At 37.5% G+C, this 22,105-nt stretch overlaps 3 protein-coding genes across 3 annotated transcripts; 2 read left to right on the top strand and 1 right to left on the bottom strand.

Moving 5' to 3' along the window:
* Positions 1–294: 294 nt before the first annotated feature.
* LOC139842623 (uncharacterized) lies at positions 295–762 on the top strand. The gene has a single exon (XM_071832743.1). The coding sequence runs from the start codon at positions 295–297 to the stop codon at positions 760–762; it is 468 nt and encodes a 155-aa protein (XP_071688844.1).
* A 5,872-nt stretch (positions 763–6,634) lies between these two features.
* Positions 6,635–12,226, bottom strand: LOC139845090 (protein ALTERED PHOSPHATE STARVATION RESPONSE 1-like). The gene is made up of 5 exons (XM_071835314.1): positions 11,740–12,226; positions 11,179–11,670; positions 9,283–9,503; positions 8,733–8,956; positions 6,635–7,849 (listed from the first exon to the last, which is right to left on the bottom strand). Exons 1-5 carry the CDS (start codon positions 12,224–12,226, stop codon positions 7,015–7,017), a joined length of 2,259 nt encoding a protein of 752 aa, XP_071691415.1. The 3' UTR covers positions 6,635–7,014.
* A 7,019-nt stretch (positions 12,227–19,245) lies between these two features.
* On the top strand, positions 19,246–20,057 carry LOC139842622 (uncharacterized mitochondrial protein AtMg00810-like). The gene is made up of 2 exons (XM_071832742.1): positions 19,246–19,464; positions 19,842–20,057. The coding sequence occupies exons 1-2, from the start codon at positions 19,246–19,248 to the stop codon at positions 20,055–20,057; spliced, it is 435 nt and encodes a 144-aa protein (XP_071688843.1).
* Positions 20,058–22,105: the final 2,048 nt, after the last annotated feature.

The following is a 22,105-nucleotide window of genomic DNA, read 5'->3' as shown; positions in this document are numbered from 1 at the left end:
ATATTTACTATCATTTGTCAATATTAGCTGTTGTCATTTATCTATATTAGCTGGACTATTAATTGTAAGATTTGGCTTTAGACAACCAAATCCACTCCATTTATTTAGAGGTAGGTGTTAGTTAGGAAACCTTGTATAAATACAAAATACTTTTGAGGAATTAGACAAGCAGATTACAATCTCACACATGGTATCAGGCCTAATTCCCCCCCTTCTTCTCTCCATCGATCTATTCTAAACCTTCTGTATTTTTTTTCCACAGCTAACCCTACCCTTCTGTATCAATCAAATATCATGGCTAATACACCAAAATATCACCCTGCACTTTCAATCTCCAACATCAAAAACATTATTCCTATCACCCTCGACATCAAAAATGGTCAATATAATTCTTGGTCTCAATTGTTTAAGATACATTGTCGTGCTTATGATGTGATTCATCACATCATACCCGCTGTTTCTGCTGCAGACTCTTCTTCCACGACCACAGACACCTCAAACGATGATCCCTCGTGGTCTCGTTTAGATGCTATAGTCCTTCAATGGATATATGGCACAATCTCCAATGAATTGATGGGTACCATTATGGAAGATGATCAAACGGCTGTTCAAGCATGGACCCGTATTCAAAGTGTGTTTCAGGACAACAAGAACACACGTGCGTTGTATCTACAACGTCAATTCACGAATATTAAGCTCGATGATTATCCAGATGTCTCCTCATACTATCAGGAAATCAAAGCTCTCGCCGAGATCAACTAGGCAATGTTGGCGATAAAGTTTCGGAACCTCGCATGGTTCTTCAATTAATTGCGGGGCTAAACGATACTTTTGACACCGTTGGTACATATTTCACTCAGATGACGGATCTGCCGTCATTTTACGAAGCGCGATCGAAACTCATCTTGGAGGAGTCGCCTAAACAAAAACAAGTTATTCACAATTCATCGTCTGAATCGGCCATGTTGTCTTCTACATCGCAACCCAAACCTCCTGTCTCTAATGAACAACATCCGCCCAGTACTCGTGGCCCAGCTCAGTTTCGGTATAATAGTAGCAGCCCAAGAGGCCGAGGTCGTGGCCCAAATTCTTATCGGGGCCGTAGCAACCGTGGACAGGGCAGGTCCAACAATGGGCCCAATCCAGTGTGGAACCATTATCCCCCTTATAATTACCAGCAGCCACCTTCGGCCCAATGGGCTCAACCTCCTTGTCCATACCCAACAGCGAATTGGAACCGGCATACTCCTCCAAACAATATGCATCACGGGATTTTGGGCACAAGGCCCACGAACCAGGCTCACTTGTCCTCTGCATCATCCAGCAACAACCATTGGTATCCTACTGACATCGAACAGGCTATGCACACGATGACTCTTAATCCACCTGAGGATACATGGTACATGGACACCGGAGCCACATCTCATATGACCAATAGCACAGGTAATCTCACATCTTATTATCCCTTGAGGCACTCTCAAAATATTATTGTTGGTAACGGTCATGGAATTCCAGTTAAGGGTTTTGGTCACTGTACCTTACCTAATACCTCTCGTCCCCTTTACTTACGTAATATTCTTCATGCTCCTAATCTTATCAAAAACTTAATTTATGTTCGTAAACTTACCATTGATAATAATGTCTCATTAGATTTTGATCCTTTTGGTTTTACTGTGAAGAATTTCCCGCAGGGCACACCAGTTCTGAGATGTAACAGTACTGGCGATCTTTACCCTCTCTCCCAATCTTTGCTGAATCAAATAAAGCCATCTTCTGCTTTTACTGCTACATCGCCGACTATTTGGCATCATCGCCTTGGTCACCCGGGCATTGAAGTTTTACGTTCCCTTAGCAATAAAAAGTTTATTCCATGTAATAAACCAGTTTTAAATTCTATTTGTCAATCTTGTGTGTTTGGAAAGCAAATAAAATTACCTTTTCTTTCTTCCTCATCACGTAGCATATTACCATTTGACATTATTCATAGTGATTTGTGGACCTCTCCAATAACTAGCACCACGGGTCATCGATATTACGTGCTCTTTTTAGATAATTATACTAATTTTTTGTGGACCTATCCTTTACACAATAAATCGGAAGTTTTCTCCACCTTTGTAAAATATAATAACTACATCCGTACTCAATTTGGCACTCAAATAAAATCCTTCCAATGCGATAATGGAACTGAGTATAACAACAAACAATTTCATCAATTTTGTGATCAAACTGGTATGACATTTCGTTTCTCTTGCCCCTACTCTTCCTCACAAAACGGAAAATCCGAACGAAAAATACGAGCCATTAACAATATTATTCGTACTCTTCTTTCTCATGCTTCTCTTCCACTTTCTTTTTGGCACCATGCATTAGACATGGCAACCTATCTCATCAATATCATGCCTAGCAAACTCTTGCATTTCCAATCTCCCACTCAAATACTCTATGGTCGCACACCTTCGTATTCCCACTTACGTATTTTTGGTTGTCTATGTTACCCACTTATTCCTTCCGCCACTATCCACAAACTACAACCTCGTTCTACCCCGTGTGTTTTTCTCGGTTATCCTCCAAATCACCGCGGATATAAATGCTATGACTTAACCGCTAAAAAGTTCATCATCTCTCGTAATGTCATTTTTGACGAAACACAATTTCCTTATGCCAAAGAAAAATCTGTCTCATCACATAATTATTCTTCACTTACTAGTACCATTCACCCTTTTTACACTTGTCCAATCCAAGCCCACCAACCTTCTCCACCAAATAGCCCACCTGCACAAATCAGTCCACATCCACATATCAGCCCAACACTACCTTCGTTGGACTCCCACACTCGGCCCAGTGCACCCCCTGGCCCTTCTCTGCCACCTAGCCCTACATCTCGGTCCACTAATAATACCCCTAGCCCACCAACGAATTCGAATTCTACTGATGGAGTTCCTACCTCACATCCTCCATCTCTGACTAATAATTCTACTACTCAATCCCCCTTGTCTCCTTCTAACTCCTCCCATACGCCCACCATACCAACTTCTACTGTCCCAATTCCTACTCGTACAATAATAACTCGTAGTGTCTCCGGTATTCACAAACCAAAAATCCAATTTAATCTCTCTACCACCACCACTATCTCTCCACTTCCTAGAACACTCAAAGATGCTCTTTCTGACCCTAACTGGAACATGGCCATGACTGACGAATTTCGTGCCTTAATGGATAATCATACGTGGGTGCTTGTACCACGGTCACCTGAGATGCATGTCATACGTAGTATGTGGATTTTTAGACATAAAGTAAAATCAGATGGGACTCTTGAACGTTATAAAGCACGATTAGTGGGAGATGGTCGCTCGCAAACAATTGGTATTGACTGCAATGAAACATTTAGTCCCGTTTTCAAACCCGCAACCATTCGTTTAGTCCTCTCCATTGCACTTTCCAAATCTTGGAGCATTAATCAGTTGGACGTTAAAAATGCATTTCTTCATGGATCCCTAAATGAAACAGTGTATATGCATCAACCTTACGATTTTCGTGATCCAACTAAACCGGGTCATGTATGCCTTCTCAAGCGGTCACTATATGGTTTGAAACAAGCTCCACGCGCATGGTACCAACGTTTCGCCACGTTTGCATCCTCAATCGGTTTTCAACACAGTCAGTCGGACCATTCATTGTTTGTTTATCATCATGGGGCTACCACGGCTTACCTACTTCTATATGTGGACGACATCATTCTGGTGACATCATCCACCCAGTTACGTACCACTCTCATGTCTCTCTTTTCTAAGGAATTCGCAATGAAAGACTTGGGCTCTCTTAATTATTTTTTGGGCATTGCTGTCACACGAACCACGAATGGATTATTCTTAAGTCAGGCTACTTATGCACAAGATATATTAAACCGCGCAGGTATGGGTACATGCAACACAGTTAAAACACCGGTTGATACCAACGGAAAATTGAGTTCGAATTCAGGGGCTCCATACTCGCAACCAACAGAATTTCGTAGTCTCGCCGGTGCTTTGCAATACTTAACGTTCACTCGACCTGATATTTCGTTTGCGGTACAACAAATTTGTTTGCATATGCACGACCCTAGAGACTGTCACACGCAAGCTCTTCGTCGAATATTGAGATACATTCGAGGGACTATTTCTCACGGCCTGCAATTATCTCCTACGTCCCTTTCGTCTCTTGTCTCTTATACTGACGCTGATTGGGGTGGATGTCCCGATACACGTCGCTCGACGTCAGGGTATTGTGTTTTCTTCGGCAACAATTTAGTATCTTGGTCTGCCAAACGTCAACCAACAGTTTCTCGTTCAAGTGCCGAGGTCGAATATCGCGGAATTGCAAATGTAGTGTCTGAATCATGTTGGTTAAGTAATCTTCTACTCGAGCTACAATGTCCTATCTCCACGGCTACGGTTGTTTTTTGTGATAACGCAAGTGCTATTTTTCTTTCCGGTAATCCCGTACAACATCAACGAACAAAGCACATTGAAATGGATATTCATTTTGTTAGAGAAAAGGTCGCTCGGGGTCAAGTTCGGGTCCTACACGTTCCAACTCGTTTTCAGATAGCCGACATCTTTACTAAGGGACTTCCACGCATATTGTTCGAGGCTTTTCGTGACAGTTTGAACGTCCGTCCGCCCTCCCGCTCAAACTGAGGGGCTCTATTACCGGATATAATCTCATGCACATATACACATATGCGTGTATATTTACTATCATTTGTCAATATTAGCTGTTGTCATTTGTCTATATTAGCTGGACTATTAATTGTAAGATTTGGCTTTAGACAACCAAATCCACTCCATTTATTTAGAGGTAGGTGTTAGTTAGGAAACCTTGTATAAATACAAAATACTTTTGAGGAATTAGACAAGCAGATTACAATCTCACACAGTTTTATTGTTTTTGGACTGGGCTTCCACGTTAGATCATTGGCTTATGAGTATTGTTCTAAGAAATTAAATTATTATCATTATCATTATTATTATCATATCTACTAAATAGTACCTACATTATGATCGTTTTAACTGTTGAAAGATTTACCTGCTGAAAGATGCATTTTTGCCAACAGAAATTTATCATTTCCAACAGAATTTGAGCCAAAAATGCAATACTTAAGGGGTAAGAGCTTTAACTCTTCAAGACTAAAAAATGTAATTGTTCAACAGTAAAAGTTGTAACTTGAAAGGTTAAAAGTTAACTTTATTATTTTAACTACTAAATAAACTCACTCACTTTTTTGTTGGGATTTAATTTTTTTTTTTTCCGTCACGAGTTAGGTTTTTCCGTCATCATCATCCAACTCGATATAACCTTACGAACAAAACGCAACTAATTAAATATGAAATCATCAACCTTTAATCCCGAGTGTTCAATTATCCTAAATTATTTTGACGAATTGAGATTATTGTTCATGATTTTGATCCGATTTAAAATCGATTTTCCAGCAACCATCTTTATTTTTGAGCTTTGAATGAGTTTTTTCACCCTAAATCCGAGAGGAAATTAATTTTGAAGATGTAAGGTTGAAGATGAAGGTTGATTTAAGGTTTGAAAGATAAATGTAAAGTTGAAGATGAAGCTTGATTTAGGGTTTTATTCTGAACTAAAATGTGAATTAACTAAAAGACCCCTAATTTCCTGTTAGTTTCCCGTTTGTTTTTTATTAGCAGGGGTATTAAGAAAATTTCAACTCCTTTTATCACGTGACATTTGGTGATTAACCAAAATGGATGGATGTGAACGAATGATATTATTTAATGGATGGTTATGATGTGGTTGTTGAGTTGATTTGTCATTTAATTGTGGTTTTATTTTAAGTATAGTAGAGATTATTATATTATATTTATTAATAATATTAATAATAATTATTATTATAATTAAGATAATAATATAAAAATAAAATTTATAATAATAATAATAATAATAATAATAATAATAATAATAATCGAATAATATACGTATATATGTATATATGAATCGCTAGGTGTTGGTGCATTGTTGATGACCTGACTTTTCATAAAGGAGGTCGGGGGTTTGACTCTCGTGTAGTGTAACAATTATTTCTTTTACGGTAACCCGCCCATTTCATAGGCCTAAGAAGTTTCAGACGTCTATGCGTTTTAGCCTCACATGAAGAGGTTTTACCACACACGATAGGCGTATGGATTCATCATGGGGGTTTAAGCTTGATCGAAAACTAACCATTATTGCTAGAGCGCGTTTTTTATATATACAAATTTTGACCATTAAAAAAACATCAAGTCTTATTAATACTTGATGAAATAGACCTTTAACGTGCTTACTTTGTCACTTATTCAGTTTATTTACATCTGTATTTACACTCTTAAACTTGAATAACGACTATTACTTTAAAATAAATTAGAGCTAATTGTGGAACCACTTTTACTGGGTGTACATCGCACCGGCTTAACGATTTAATGAGCACGATTGATCATAACTAAATCTTTTGATTGATTTTTTAACGGTTGTGCATCGCACCAGCTAAAAACTAGTTGGTTAATACGATGAGGATGAAGCTCCAAAACTCTTGTAACATACATGCTACGATAATGGTTACTTTTCAATAGAACAAGATTGCAAAAAATGCTTAGCAAATGAATAATAGAACCCCTGTTCCACTCAAAAAACAGACTGCTACTTACCAATCAACTGCTCACTCAAACCTCCATTTTTCTATACAACTTATTGGAACTTATGTTACCAATAAAGATTGCAAGAAATTTGAAAATTACAGTACTAACCAACAAAACTGTGAGCAACACCACACCCTAATCAAATCTACTACCACACAAGAAGATAATATAACTTCTTGATCACCTGAATCAAATCCAACTAATCATCTAAACTAATGCGTCTCAGCAGGCGGCTTCGAACAGAATCACAAATCTAATGTACAATAGTCACAAACAAATTAGCCATTAATTATCCCAATAAATTAACTCAACAAACTTAAAATCAAGAACTTCTATGTCATCTGCTGCTCCCATCTTCTTGGATATAAGATGAGTTGTCAACTTTTTCAGTGTTCTCCCGAGCGAAAACAAGATCATGGTACATCTTTTGCGACCCTTTTGCAAATTCAATCGAAGCCTCAAAAACCCTACAAAACCCTGTTTGGAATCCATTTAACGTTACCCTTTGAGTTTCTTGCATACAACTTTGATGTTTTCCCCTCTCTAATTCCACTTTGGCTCTGAAATCATCTAAATAATCTTTCCTTTCTTTAATATAATCAGCTCGTTGATCAACATCGAGTTCACAAAGCTCGAGGCTAGCACTCTTCAGTTCAAAACCGCGATTCTCGGTCTTCTGAAAAGCAAGAATTTTGCGGTCGAGTTCTTTCGACAAGCTATCAACTTTTCGCTTTTGATCTTGTTCTTTTCCTTGTTGAACCCATAAAGAATGTAAATCTTTTGAGAAGCTTTTCAGTGCAAAATAAACCGATTTATCCGGTAATTTATCCATTAAATTAAACCAATCTTGGCAAATCATGAGCATCGGTGGGCCATTTGCGGTTTGCAAAGGTTGAGACGTGTTTCTACTTTTTGAGTACAATTCAACTTCGGGTACTATGAACTTTGATAGCCAACTGTAAAGAGCTCCAACGTATTGTTTTTGTGCCGTAATATAATCCCGAAAACATGTCCTCCAGTTCTGAAGCTCGGCCTCAAGTTGCAACGTTGCGAGACGATGATTGTTGTTTGAGAATTTCCCGTACGTGGGACACGTGAACAGTTTGACTTCGAACATGATTTTGTTTTGAATTTCGTATGCTTCCAACATAACCTTCCACATGTTCATCATTCTGCACATAATATGATGCTAATTGTCAAAAGATCATTTCTTTAACTACATAAGAGTACCACTGCTATTGCACACAATACAAGTATCTAATGCATGACCATAAAAGTAGTTATTGAATAAGTATTTGGTTGTATACATCTGTGTTACTCTAATGATGTACTATCTTCATGGCAATTATGGCTAATTCATGTGTATGCTGAATTGTATATATAATTCAGTACAAATCAGTTATTGTAGTACATAGTACTTATACATGTAACAGTTAAATCACTTGATGCTGAATTCCATTTCTTTAATGATGTCATACTTATATATATTGCATCTAGTACTAGTGTACAATGCAAAACTTCATGAGTATACAGAAATGTACAAGTGATTATAGAAGTATTTGGTACTTACCCAAGTAAAAACTTAATGATTTGAAGCTGCAGTTTTTTTTTCATTTATTGTGGATCAGTGGATGAATATGAATATGAATATGAATATGAATATGAAGATGAATATGAATATGAATATGAATATGAATACACTTAACTTTAGCCCACAATCTAAGGTAGTATGTTATGTATCCAACTTTCAAATATCGTCATTGTATTTTATCAGGTAGTACTTTTCATGATGTGTCAACTTGTACGGATACCAAGTGGCACCTTACACAAATGACACGTGAGCAACAGGGATTTATGAAAGTTTGATATACACTATAAACCAAAATGAAATTGGATACACATTATACATATTTGGCCAAAGTTAACTGCATTCACACGCACTAATCCCATTTCTTTACGTTGTACTACTACTATTTCATCTAGTACTAGTGCATGATGCATGAATGATTAGTATACTGAAATGTACTAGTGGTTACAACAATATCCGAAACTTACCCATGTAAAAGTTCAAGGATTTGAGGCTGCAATTCTTCATCTCTGAGTTTATCGATTTTTTCCGAGATTGATTCCGCACTCCGAATAGCAACCAAGATACGACTGTACAAGTCTTTAACTGCGGACCTTGTTTTGTCGATAGTGACTCCTTCGTCTCCCTTAACATCTTGATTCCTTAATTGGCTGCATTTTCTCTCATATAACTTACGAATGTTGTCTCCAGCCTAAGAATCATGCAAACGTCACAACTAAATGAACAAGAAAAATATGCTAAATTGGTTGATTCGTGAGGTTAAAGATAAACTACTAAGCTATGTGTCAAACAAACTAAAAGTCAATTTAGAGTGCACTCAAATGCACATAACTTTTCAACTAAGCGACGGGCCACACGAATTATAAGTTAATATTAGAATATAGTTAATATTAGAATATTAGGCATGGTGCATAATGGACCGAGTCCGTCTACACAATCAAGCTGGACCACGCTTAATATTCTAATAGTTAATTTAGAGTGCACTCAAAATAAAGTGCAAAAGACGAAATATATTACCTTTACTTCTTCATATAGCTTTTTTTCCCAAGCATATAGTCTTCCTAGGGTTAACGAATGGCTTCCTGAATTCATTCCTCCTCCATCATCAAAGAGATCGTTATTGAATTCGGTCCACGTTGAAGCCGTTTTAGAATTTGATGCTACAAGACTTTTACATGATGATGACCGATAAGAAGTTGATCGCACTGTGATTGCTTGAATAAGTTTTGCTGAGTTTTCTACATCAATAAAAGAAAAAAATTAGTCTCGCACGAGTTGTTTACCGTACACGTAAGTTCACGCGTGTGAATGTGGTAAGTTTACACGTGTGAATTTGGTAAGTTCACACCATATTCACATTCGTGAAGTATCAGGGTTGACTCTTGAAAATCAAAGTGCATAAATAGTACTCGCTATGTCTCATATTGATAGTCCATTATTCCATTTTAGATTGTCCCAAATTAATAGTCCACTTCTATAAATTGATAAGAATAATAAGGTAAAGTTTTTTATGCCCTTAACTTTTGCATATAAGACAAAAAGATAGGTAAAAAGTAAGAGGATATACATGTAAAGTAAGAAAAAGTGTAATGTAATAATGAGATTTGTTAAATTGTGTGTTTTTTATCCGTGGATTATTAATATCGGACGGAGGGAGTACATTAAAAGAGGGAGCAACTAGAGAAAAAATAACACAACTGGACAGAAGCAATGACGATTCATAAAGCATGACAAACCATAAACTTAATTGATGCAATACCGAAAAAGTTGAAATTTACGGGTGCAATAACAAAATATTAGACCAAGCAAGAAAACATAAATAACAAAACACTAACATAACTAGCAAATAAGTAAAACCTAATGTGTAATATGCTTCGTTATTCTAATACAATTGTAACTTTTAAATTTGTTAGAAACAAAGCTTTTACATCAAATCCTTTTAGAAATTTCAAAAAATATTATTACATATATTGTATGTATTTTACAGATAGGATGATGACATGTAAACATGTAAACATGCATAATTAATTGTTAAATTGCCGATCTTAAATGTCCTAACTCCTAAGCTTCATACAACCCATATTGTAAAAAGAATTTATTTTAAAAATTGATAAAAGTGGACTTAAATATAATCTAGTACCCTTTTTAGTCTTTTATATTCATAATTGTGCATAACAAAAATAGCAAGGAAAAAGGCCAGACAGAAACATGTCCTACAAAAAATGGAAGATATACAAATAGATGAGAACTTAACATTTGTCTCTAAATAGTCAAACCAAATACTACTCAAATCAGACTTCAATAAAGGCTAACCATTCTACCCCAACCTTTACTAATTGTGGAGTAGTTTAGTTATCAAATATCATCTTAAAAGTACTTTCATGATGAGTTCTTTTATATTAATTTATAGTTTGGTCATTTTGTTTTCTCATGAAAGTACTTACATGTAACAATTAAAAGTACTTCATTTTGATCTCTATGTATGGGAATTCAACCATTGTATGTGTAAAATATCTAAAAGCCTTCACCTTTAAACATTTGACTTTTCATAGTCAAACGGTCAAACCAAACAGTTCTCAAACTATAAATAAATACCATTCTACAGTTTTTTTTTTTTTTTTTTTTTTTTTTTTTTTTTTTTTACGGCGAAGAAAGGATATAAATATATAATAAAGCAACCTTCATCAAAAAGAAAAAATACTTAATGATTTTACATCATGTGAAAATAAAGAAAAAATAACAGAGTGGTTCACTTGACCCAAAAAGCTGTAAACTTTGAACACATAAGCTTTCATCAGATAGAAAGATCTACACACATGAGAAAACAAACCAAGCTGTGAAGAAGTTTTTGGGACAAATATGATTAGAGAACTTTTGAGCATATACAATGTAAAAAGACGAAAAAGCCCTTACCTTTAATTTCTTCCAAACCAGATTGTAACTGGATCCTGTTAGATTCCAACATCTTGGATACAGCTTTCCCAGAATCATATATCCTGATAAAATAATCTTCAATATCTTTTAATGCTTCCAACAACTCTCTCCCTCTTTCAGGTGTATCTATAACTGTTAAACCAACACCCTTTTGTGTCTCCCCCTGGCTCACATTAGCACAATCCACTGTTGCACCACCACTCTTTTGCGTTTCAACTCCATAACTTTCTTGTTTTTTCTCTTGTTCTTCGTTCTTCATCACCACTACCTTGTTTTTTTTCACTTGTTCCACCCTCTCAACTTCTTCCAAATCTGGTATCCCTTCTTCTTCCCTAACTACCCTCAAATCATCATCAAAATTACGATTATACCCACTCATAACCTCTGGCCTCATTGTCACAAATGGGTCAAAAAAGTCCCACCCAAACTCCCTTTGTGGTGATGGCATTGATGGTATATTATTACTTGAAGCTTGACTACCCATACCCATTCCCATACCCATACCCATACCCATACCCATACCCATACCCATACCCATACCCATACCCATACCCATACCAAAACCCATACCCATTCCCATATAGTAATACTCACCACCACCATTTTGATGTTGTTGTTCTTGTTCTCTTTCAACATCCATCTCTCTCTGAAACTTTTCATCAAACTTATCTTCATTTTCTTCTGAAGAAATTGAGGAAGATGAACAAGAACATGCACTGGATTCTTTAGATTTTTGGGTTGGTTCTTCTGAAGGGTTTTGTTGAAGAAACAGAGGGTTTGAAACAACTTTGTTTTCTTTAGGAGATGGTGGTGGAAGGGTGATTAAAAATGGTGAAGAAGATGATGAATGTCTTGCAACAAACAATTTAATAGCTGCTGAAACACCATAAACAGATTGACAATACCTAAAATGAGCTTCTGCAAGTGCATACCTTTTTTCAACAGCTAACTTCAAAAAATGCTTTCTTTCTCTACAAATAGACACCACCTCTTCTTCTTCTTCCATCTTTGTAGCTACACACCCCATTTTGAATTATTCCCGCGCAAACACAAAGTACTGTATAAAAAATGCTTTTTAGAAGGAATTAATGAAGGGTTTAACAGATTTTTGGTAAGAAAAAATTGGGTTTGTGTAAAAAAGAAATCTTTTTTTAAAGGTGTTTAAAAAAGTTTAGATTAAAAATGGGGGAAAAAAAAAAACCCACATTGAGTTTGAAGATTTGAGTGAGTCTTAGCCAACAAGATTCGTGCTTGATGAACATTAAGAGCAACCCATGTAACCATAAACATATACTGAAGAAAAATGAAGGAGCTTGAAGGTGGGTTCAGAGAAAAAAGACAGAAGAAATAGTAAAGTTGTTTTTTTTCTTCTGAAAATGGCTTGTCAAAAATAAGTGAGAGAGAGAATGTGAGTGACACTGTTTTATGTGTTTGAACTTTGAATCTTCAAATGCAGAGTACTGATGTTGTAGTGAGTTGTACATTATTGTTTAAGAAATGTACTGGGTGCATACAGACTTGTAAACTAATCTTGGGTTTTGGGATTTTTGGCATCCTGATTCCTGAAAAAGGTGTAAATTTGGTTTAGATTATGTTTTATATTGCAGGAATAAAATGTTGCTAAATGGAATTTAGCTGTTGAAAGACCGGGGTGTTTGGCTTGGAATTTGTAATTACGGAGTAGTTTTCTTTCTTTCTTTTTTTTTTTTTTTTCAAAAAAAGTAAAACTTAATAACATTAACAAAATCAAATCTTGAAGATCAAAAAAATAAAAATCCATACATCAAGGAATCCAAAACCTAGCCGTAACCTAACAAACGGTATTAACGATAAATATATTAATATATATATATATATGTTTTTTTTTTTTTTTTAGAACGGCAAAATATATTAAAGAAAACTTAGCAAGGAGCTAAGAAAAGAACAAGGAAATTACAAGGAATAGAGAGGCGAGTGTAACCACGTAGTCCAATTTAAAGTAGACTTGTGGTACCTCGAATAGATCCAATTAAAAGCGGACAATACAATATAATCAAAAACGTAAGATTTTCTGATGTTGTGATCCTTGAAAATGATGCCGTTCCTGAGACTCCAGATATGCCAAAGAGTTGAAATAGCCGCCACTTTAACAATGAACCGTCTATTGCCAATCTGGGGGAGGGAATTGATCCAAGACCAAAGATCTTCTATTGAATCCAAAATTGGGAAAGAGATGTCTAGCCAAATACCAATCCTGCACCAAATCTGATAGCTTGTATCGGACCTTATAAAAAGATGATCCCGAGATTCTTCAGAGACGTCGCAAAGGGCACAACAATCTCTGTCCACTGTGACATCTCTATGCTCCAGATTCGGAATCGTTGGAAGGCGGTCAAGATTAAGGCGCCAAATGAAGATGTTCACTTTAATTGGAGCCGTTTTGCACCACATGGAGAAAGAAGGGGAATTATGCATGATAGAACTCTCGATAGCGCGTCTAGCTTGAGCAACTTCGAATACGTTGTTTGGAGGATTTTCCCATGTCCAGTAGTCTGTGGATGCAGATAGGCTTATCGATGAAAGAGCCTCTCTTAGATCCGCGTGTTGGCTCTCTTCAACACCTCCTCTAGGGGGCGTCGCCAAAACCATAACCATGAACCGTTTGAAGATCTTGAAGCCACATTACTTGAGCGGTTCATATCCAAGGAGTATAAACGAGGATAACGTGAAGCTAGAGATGAATCGAAAATCCATGGATCATGCCAAAATAGGGCTTTCGAGCCGTCGCCCAATTTGAGTCGTAGACGATTTGATGAAATATAGTTTCTTGCGTGAATCAAGTCTATACATCTAACAATGTTCGCCCATGTACTAGTAGCATTTTTGGCACATGGTAGATCTCCACCGTTGCTCTTACCATGTATTGCATAGATAACTTTTGCCCAACATGCGTCTTGGTTGTTTACTAAACGCCATCGCCATTTATAAATTAGAGCTAGGTTCGCCGATTTTAAACTTGCAACTGATAACCCTCCTTTATCAATAGGATTTTGTATTTTGTCCCAGCTTACCCAATGGACTTTACGAGCTTTTTCTTTGCCCCCCCAAAAGAAAGAGGAACGAAGAGATTCGATTTTGTTGATGACGATTGAAGGCGCTTTAAAAAGTGACATATAGTATGTCCCAAGAGATCCCAGAACCGACTTGATTAGAGTTAATCTACCTCCAAAAGAAAGTAGATTTACTTTCCAAGAATTTAGACGCTTTTCCACTTTCTCGATAATAGGGGACCAACCTTTAGAAAGATTCATATTTTGACCAATCGGAATGCCAAGGAAACTGAATGGGGTTTCTGCCGATGAACAGCCCATTATGTTTGCCAGCCTGTTGACTTCATTGGAAGGAACACCAAAACCAAACAGTGATGATTTAAGAAGGTTGATCTTTAAGCCGGAAACAGCAAAAAAACAAGCTAGAATGGCTAGTAGATTGGAAGCGTTTTCATCATTCCATTCACCAACAAAGAGAACACCGTCAGCGAATAAATAATTAGTGATAGTAACCTGATTAGAGTTGTTGCCTACTCTGATGCCCGAGTAAAGAGCTGCATTAGAAGCGTCTCTAATGGCCGCTTGAAGACCTTCCATTCCAATAATGAATAGTAAAGGTGATAAAGGATCTCCCTGTCGCAAGCCCCTTTCGATTGAAAATTCTTCCGAGGGGCTCCCATTTATTAGAAGCGATGCTCTAGAAGATACAAGGCATGCTCGAATCCAAGCTACCCATTTTGGGTGAAATCCCATGAAATATAACATAGAGAATATGAAGTCCCAGTGAATGGAGTCAAAAGCTTTTTCAAAATCCACTTTAAATATCATTGCTTTTTTCTTTTTTCTTTTGCACCAATCAAGTACCTCATTGATGATTAAAGGGCCGTCTAAGATTTGTCTTCCTTTTATGAAAGCTGTTTGCTCAGGACTAATTATCTCGCTTATGACCGATGCGAGACGATTTGCTAATATTTTGGCGATGATCTTGTATTGTAGACCAATCAGACTGATCGGGCGATAATCGTTAGCATAGATTGGATTATTCTTCTTAGGAATTAGAGAAAAAAATGAGGCATTACATCCGGTTGGGATTGCGCATGATTCATGGAAATTTCTGGCCATCTCAAAAATGTCACTGTTGATGGTATCCCAGAAATGTTTGACGAATTTAAAAGAGAGTCCATCCGGACCTGGAGATTTTTCACTACCACAAGACCACGCTGCGCTTTTGATTTCGTTATCGGTAAAATCAGAGATCAAAAACATCGCATCTTCTCCAGATATTTTGAGAATATTATTACTCGGAGAGATTATTGGAATGTGGTCTGTCTTCTTGAATTTATCGACAAAAAAATCAAAGAATATTGCCTTGACTTCTGCAGGATTTGTTATCCATGTGCCGTGGTTCATGACACCCGAAACCTGCATCTTTTTTCGCTTCCTATTTAAAGCCGAATGGAAAAAGGAAGAGTTTTCGTCTCCTAGACTATTATAAAGTTTCCTGTTTTTTTGTGCCATATTCTCCATTTCCTCTTTTTCTAGCTTCTGGAGATTTAACAGGATAGTAGTTCGTTCTTCAGCCATAGAGTCTAGGAAAACGCCTTGATCAATCTGTTCGTCAATCGCCAAGATGCGATCCATTAGAATCCGTTTATCTTCCTGTGCTCTACTCCTTTGATCCTTATTCCAAATCTTTAGGATGTCTTTAACATGCTTGAGCTTGTTCTTGAAATTAATTTGCGGATTAGAATGAAGGTGGCTGCCTGTATCACTCCATGCTTTAATGACAATCTCATCGAAGCCTTTAGAACGAAACCAAGAATGGAATAGTTTGAAAGGGATCGGTCCGTAATCCAAGACATCGCTTTTCAGTGTTATAGGGCAATGATCCGACCATAATTTTGAGTGGATGGTACCGACCACATCTGGAAATTTATTTAAGAAGCCGCTCGAGATTAAGAACCGATCGATTTTTGCACGTTTCGTAAACGATTTGTTGAATCTTGTAAAATCACGACCACCCAGAGGGACGTCGATTAACCCGGAGCCAATAATGAAATCGTTTAGATCCGAAGCTACTGAAGAGTTGAATTGGGATCCATATCTTTCGTGAGCAAACCTTACGGCGTTGAAATCTCCAAAAAGAACAAAGTAGCCCGAGTATGAAGATAGAAAATTTGATAAATAATCCCAAATTCTTTTCTTATCCGTTCTAGACTGAGGAGCATAGATATTGATAAGAAAGCATGGAATTGGATCTTCATTTAGAATACCTTCGACTATAAGAAAATTTGGAAAAGATAAGACCCGTTTGCTGTTAAAAGTAGTTGGGTCCCACATCGTAATAATACCACCTGAGCGTCCCACTGCACTCGAAGAGGCAAACTTGAAATGAAAATTTCCCCAAAGGGATTTGAGAGCCGAATAGTTAGGAGTTATGGATTTTGTTTCCTGGACCCCTAATACAGTTATTTTGTGTTCATTACATAACTTACTAAGCCATCTTTGTTTGATGCTAAAAGAGATGCCGCCTCCTATATTTATGGACATGAGATTCATTAAATTGTTTTGAAACCTCGCATGCTTAGAATCACATTCTTGAGATTACCGGATGTTTTCGAAACATCAAAGCCTAACTTCGCTCCCATCTTCAAGAAATCCTCGTATGTTGTTTTTCTTGCCGTGGATGATTCGCTGCTATTGATAGGCGATTCTATTCTTTTATTCCCGAACCCTGGTGGTTTTGAAAAGGATTTAGAGGTTTCTTTGTTGCTTTCATTAGTGGTAATTATTGGGGTGTTCTCATTTTCTGTTTGGTTTTGGATTGGTTCTGTGGCCTCGATGTTATCTGAGCCATGAGGGTTTTCTTCACATGCCGCATTGTCCTCATGTTCGTCACCATTATGAGCTGGTGATTTTGGTAATGGTGTTTCGTCAATGAAACTTTCCTCTGATATTTTGTCATCAAAGATGTTTTCCTCACCTGAGTTAATCGTTTCATCCGATTTTTCTTCTTGCTCTAAGCTCAGAATGTTTGGGTTCCAAGTTACTGATTCACGTACTAGTACCTTGTACCATTTATTCTTGACTTTTACAGATATTATCTCATGAATGTATTCCAATGTCTTAGTGATTACGTACACCTTTTCTCCGTCATCCTGACTTAAAGTGAATGCTTGGTCTCCAAACAAGAGTGATACTTTTTTGAATATGTCTTCCGTCCATGCACCTGCCGGAAGACCAATGATATCTAGACAGATGGCCCGTTCAGTCACAGAGAATTCCTCTTCAAACTGTTTTAATTCTACAATATATGAGAGGATCGACTCATTCGACTCGAATGATTTTTTGGCCTCTATACACGGAAAGATGATTTCAATCCACGCACCGCCAATATGTTGAATTTCTAAATCCTTAAAACCCTCAATATTCCAGATTCGTTTCAAATTCGGAATTAAACAAGGGTTACGAATCTTGGCAAACAAGAGAATCGGCACATCTTTAGACCGTATTATTTCATCATCATTAATTTCTAATGTTTTTGTAGAAGTATTAGATTTTGAATGAAGTTGATTACCTGATAAAGTTGCGGCATATGACTGACCCTTCAATGGTGGGAAGTCTTGTGCAGACGGAAGTTTGGTAGCATGAGTAGAAGGTCGATCAGTTGTCGCAGATGATTTTCCTTTGCGTTTGATTATGTACTCTCGACCGTGTCTTGCTTTTGCCGCATACAAATGGTAGTTTCCGATCCAAAGAGCAGAAAGTTTCAATTCTAGGCTTTTCACAGATTCAACTCGTAAGAAACGAACAAAAGCAAAACGGCAACCCTGTTTCGTGAGTTTACCAGCGATGTAGACATCTAGAATGGTGCCGAATTGTTTACAGAGGTTTCTGATGTCGTTAATGCCAAAGTTTGGTGGAAAGTTAGAAAGGAAGATCGTAGTCGCCAGTTTGGCTGTGTTTATGTGATCTTCTTTCCGAGACATGATGATCAGATTGATGAACGAAGGTTTGTGCCTCCGCCGTTTAGTCGATGACGGATCAAATTGAAATTGGAATTGTAGTTTAGGTTCTAATTGAAAAGGGAATTGCCATAAAGTTGCAAGGAAGGATCGAATTGAATTGAAAGGGAGGTCGGCGAGGTTGAGGTATCACCGGCGTTTGAACCCGCCGGCGATGATGGTGACAGAGATCGGGATCTGGAGATGTAGTGTGAAAGGGTAAACTACAGTAATAGAATTGGATAAGATTACTAAATCCTAAAGAATAACAATTGATTTGGCAATGCGTGAAAAAATGGCAGCCTTGCTTCAAAATAAAACTTGAGATCTTGCTCTACGTCCAAAAAATGGTAATGTTGTTGCTTTCAATTGGGTCTTTCGAACTAAATATAATGTGGATGGCTCGGTTGATCGTTTAAAGGCTCGCTCAGTTGCACAAGGTTTTACTCAAGTCCCGCGTACTGACTACTCTACTACTTTCAGTCCCGTTGTCAAGGCATCCACTGTTCACATAGTACTTTCCGCTGCTACTCTTAATCGGTGGCCTTTACATCACCTTGATGTCGAAAATGTGTTTCTTAACGGTCAATTACCTGAGATTGTACTTATGGAAAAACCATCGCGTTTTCTTGATGCACGTCTTCCTACTCGTGTTTGTCGGTTGAAACATACTCTTTATGGCCTCTAGCAGGCTCCCCGAGCTTGAATTCAACGTCGTAGTTCATTCCTTGTGCGCCTTAGGTCTGTGTGTAGTCGGGTGGATCCAATGGCAATTTACTACTCGTAATACTTTAACTCATGTGTACTTACACCTCACTTAACAAGAAAATGTAAATTATACAGTTTAGCTTAAATTTCTAATGGACCTTTTCAAATACGTGGTAGCACACAATATGTATGTTATATTATCAATAAACAAACGAAAGAACGAGTGATGTGAATGCAGTCACTAATCATACAAATTATTTACTCCATTTAACGATCCCTAGATTAATGGTATTTTTAACATTTAAATGGGGTCAATTATAGAGCATAACGTCCCTCCGCCTCTGGCTGATCCATCTTTATTTGTTTACAAACATTGTGCATGTCTTCTTTATTTGCTCATCTATGTTGATGATATCATTCTCACTGGAAACTCTGCGGCTACCTATCACAAATTTATTACCATATTATACACCGAGTTCGCAATCAAAGATCTTGGTAAGTTGAGTTACTTTCTTGGACTTGAGGTCAGGGGCGGATCCAGAAACTTTTTTCGATGGGGGCAAAACGTAAAAAATTGAAAAAAATGTCAAATTTAACACAAAAATACACTAAAAAAATTTCGATCGTCGGGGGCGGCTGACCCCACTTGATCCCCCCTCCCTCCGCCCCTGCTTGAGGTTTTATACACAGATTCTGGACTTTTCTTGAGTTAAACGAAATATGCGCATGAAATTTTGACATGTGCGAAACTTCTTGAGACGAAGCCAGTTGGTACTCCTTTATCTACTGTCGAAAGTTTTACCACGCAAGGAGCATTGTTTCATGGTTCGACTCTTTATCGATTTCTTGTGGGTGCCCTTCTATATCTTACGATTACTCGTCATGATCTTTCTTATGTTAGGTCAACCAATTTCTTCATGCTCTCACATATGATCAGCTTCAAGTTGTCAAACCCATCCTCCGATATGATAAAGGCACTATTACTTACGACCTTTCTTTTCATCAAGCTATTAAGCCTTCCGTTCTTGGGTATTCGGATGCTAATTGGGCTCGCTACATTGAGACACAGCGTTCTACTTATGGTTATTCTTTTTCTCCCTACTATTGCTCGTTATAGTTGTGAATCGGATTATCGTGCACTTGCAAATACTGTCGAGGAAATTGTGTAGATCACGCATCTTCTTCGAGAGCTTTATGTTTTGACTCTAGAATGTGCTACTATTCCTCGTGATAATAAGAGTGCCTTATTTCTTATTCAAAATCCGGTGTCTCATAAACAGTATAAACATATAGATATTGCCTATTATTTTGTACGAGAGCTTGTTGCTTTTGGTCGCCTCTACACGAAGTTTGTGCCAACCACTCTCCAACTTGGTGATATCTTCACTATAAGTCTTCCAAGACCATTGTTTGAACAGTTTCGTTCCAAGCTCCGTGTTAGTCCACCACCTCTACGCTTGCGGGGGTATTAACAATAAAGATAATGGTAGATATGTTTTCACAAATAAGATGTAACATCCCAGGTAACACGTTTCCCGTAGCATGATATTGTCTGCTTTGCCCGAAGGCGCACAGATTTTTCTTGGCGACCAAACACGACTAGAACTTTTCCAGAAGGTCACCCATCCTGGTAGTATCCTCGCCTGAGCACGCTTAACTGCAGAGTTCTCATGGGATCTGCTGCGCTTGTGGTCCCAAAACGCGTCATGCTAGGAAAGGTCTCCACACCCTTATAAGGCATGCTTCGTTCCCCTCTCCAACCGATGTGGGATGGATGTAACACGAATGTTACAATCCTCCCCCTAATGGGACGCAACGTCCTCGCTGTGCACGTTTGGTCCGGGGCCTGGCTCTGATACCATCTGTAACATCCCAGGTAACACGTTCCCCGTAGCATGATATTGTCCGCTTTGCCCGAAGGCGCAAGTATTTTTCTTGGCGACCAAACACGACAAGAACTTTCCCAGAAGGTTACCCATCCTGGTAGTACTCTCGCCTGAGCACGCTTAACTCGCATGGGATCTGCTGCGCTTGTGATCCCAAAACGCGTCATGCTAGGAAAGGTCTCCACACCCTTATAAGGCATGCTTTGTTCTCCTCTTCAACGAATGTGGGATGGATGTAACACGAATGTTACATAAGATTACTTGATCCAAAAGAATATGATTATTTGTTGTAATTATCCTTTGTATTTTGTACTATTGAGATTAATCTTTATAAACGATCTCACCAACATGGTGGGAAAAAACTAAATTTACTAACAAAACTAACCAAGAAAAACATAAACATAAGATACCTACAATTGATTACACTAACAAGATAAAAATAACGAAACAATGGTGACGGATGAGAGAGCACCGCTTGCTAACCTAACAAACCAATAAACGTAAACTAAAAAATTTGCGGCAAGCTCCGATCTTCCGGGAGAACAGCAAATGCCGCAGTGCCACCAAAAATCAACAACAAATACCGCTCGTCCGCCGCATGCCACAACAAACCGTCACGAAAATGAATCCGTCCGCAAAACCACCCACTAACCTCCAGGGTAGAAACCAGATATCCAATAGAGAAATCGTCGTCTGATCCAACCCCGAGTTTGTAATTAATTACAGGTTTAAATTCCCTTCACGAGAATATGGGTATAATTTCCAGAACTAATTTATAAATCATAGATGTACTCGAAAACTCATACTTATAGGTGCTTATATGTTTAGTGAGATGCATAAGCTTATCTTATACTATAAATCTTTAATAATTTAGTTGGAATTTAATGATGTAAAATCAAAAGAAGGACAGATATAACAAAAGAGGTGTAATAATGTAATTTCATCTTTCATAAAACCGCTACTTTATTTTTAAAAGCTATTTTGAGCATGTTTGACGAAATTGGTTGATTCATGTAGCCGGAGTCAGTAGTTAGAGATTCTAGCTAGAGGTCATAGTTGGAGTTTATTGTTTTAAGTTGAAAATTGAAGCTTATTGGTTTTCATAATTATTTGACAGACTAGTTGAGACTGACGCTAATTATATTTTATAATTGTTTGACGTAGTAGTTAGAACTTACGAATGTAAATTAATCAAAAAGAAAAATAAAGATACTTATAAATGATTATATCAAGGATAATTATCTAATTTTTCATTTAGTAGCTTATGAACTTATTCTAT

The sequence above is a fragment of the Rutidosis leptorrhynchoides genome, chromosome 4, assembly GCF_046630445.1.
Source record: "Rutidosis leptorrhynchoides isolate AG116_Rl617_1_P2 chromosome 4, CSIRO_AGI_Rlap_v1, whole genome shotgun sequence".
In the NCBI taxonomy this organism is placed as follows: Eukaryota; Viridiplantae; Streptophyta; class Magnoliopsida; order Asterales; family Asteraceae; genus Rutidosis; species Rutidosis leptorrhynchoides.
This window is presented reverse-complemented; position numbering and strand designations above follow the sequence as displayed.

What these genes read in the sequence shown, in the direction of transcription:
- LOC139845090 (XM_071835314.1), bottom strand. Translation starts at nt 12,226, where the DNA reads ATGGGGTGTGTAGCTACAAAGATGGAAGAAGAAGAAGAGGTGGTGTCT. An exon ending in TGGTATGGGTATGGGTATGG is followed by an intron (nt 11,671 to 11,739) that starts GTATGGGTATGG and finishes TGGGTAGTCAAG; the next exon opens with CTTCAAGTAATAATATACCA. An exon ending in TGGTTTGGAAGAAATTAAAG is followed by an intron (nt 9,504 to 11,178) that starts GTAAGGGCTTTT and finishes TTATTGATGTAG; the next exon opens with AAAACTCAGCAAAACTTATT.
- LOC139842622 (XM_071832742.1), top strand. Translation starts at nt 19,246, where the DNA reads ATGGGGTCAATTATAGAGCATAACGTCCCTCCGCCTCTGGCTGATCCA. An exon ending in GTTACTTTCTTGGACTTGAG is followed by an intron (nt 19,465 to 19,841) that starts GTCAGGGGCGGA and finishes TTCTTATGTTAG; the next exon opens with GTCAACCAATTTCTTCATGC.
- LOC139842623 (XM_071832743.1), top strand. Translation starts at nt 295, where the DNA reads ATGGCTAATACACCAAAATATCACCCTGCACTTTCAATCTCCAACATC.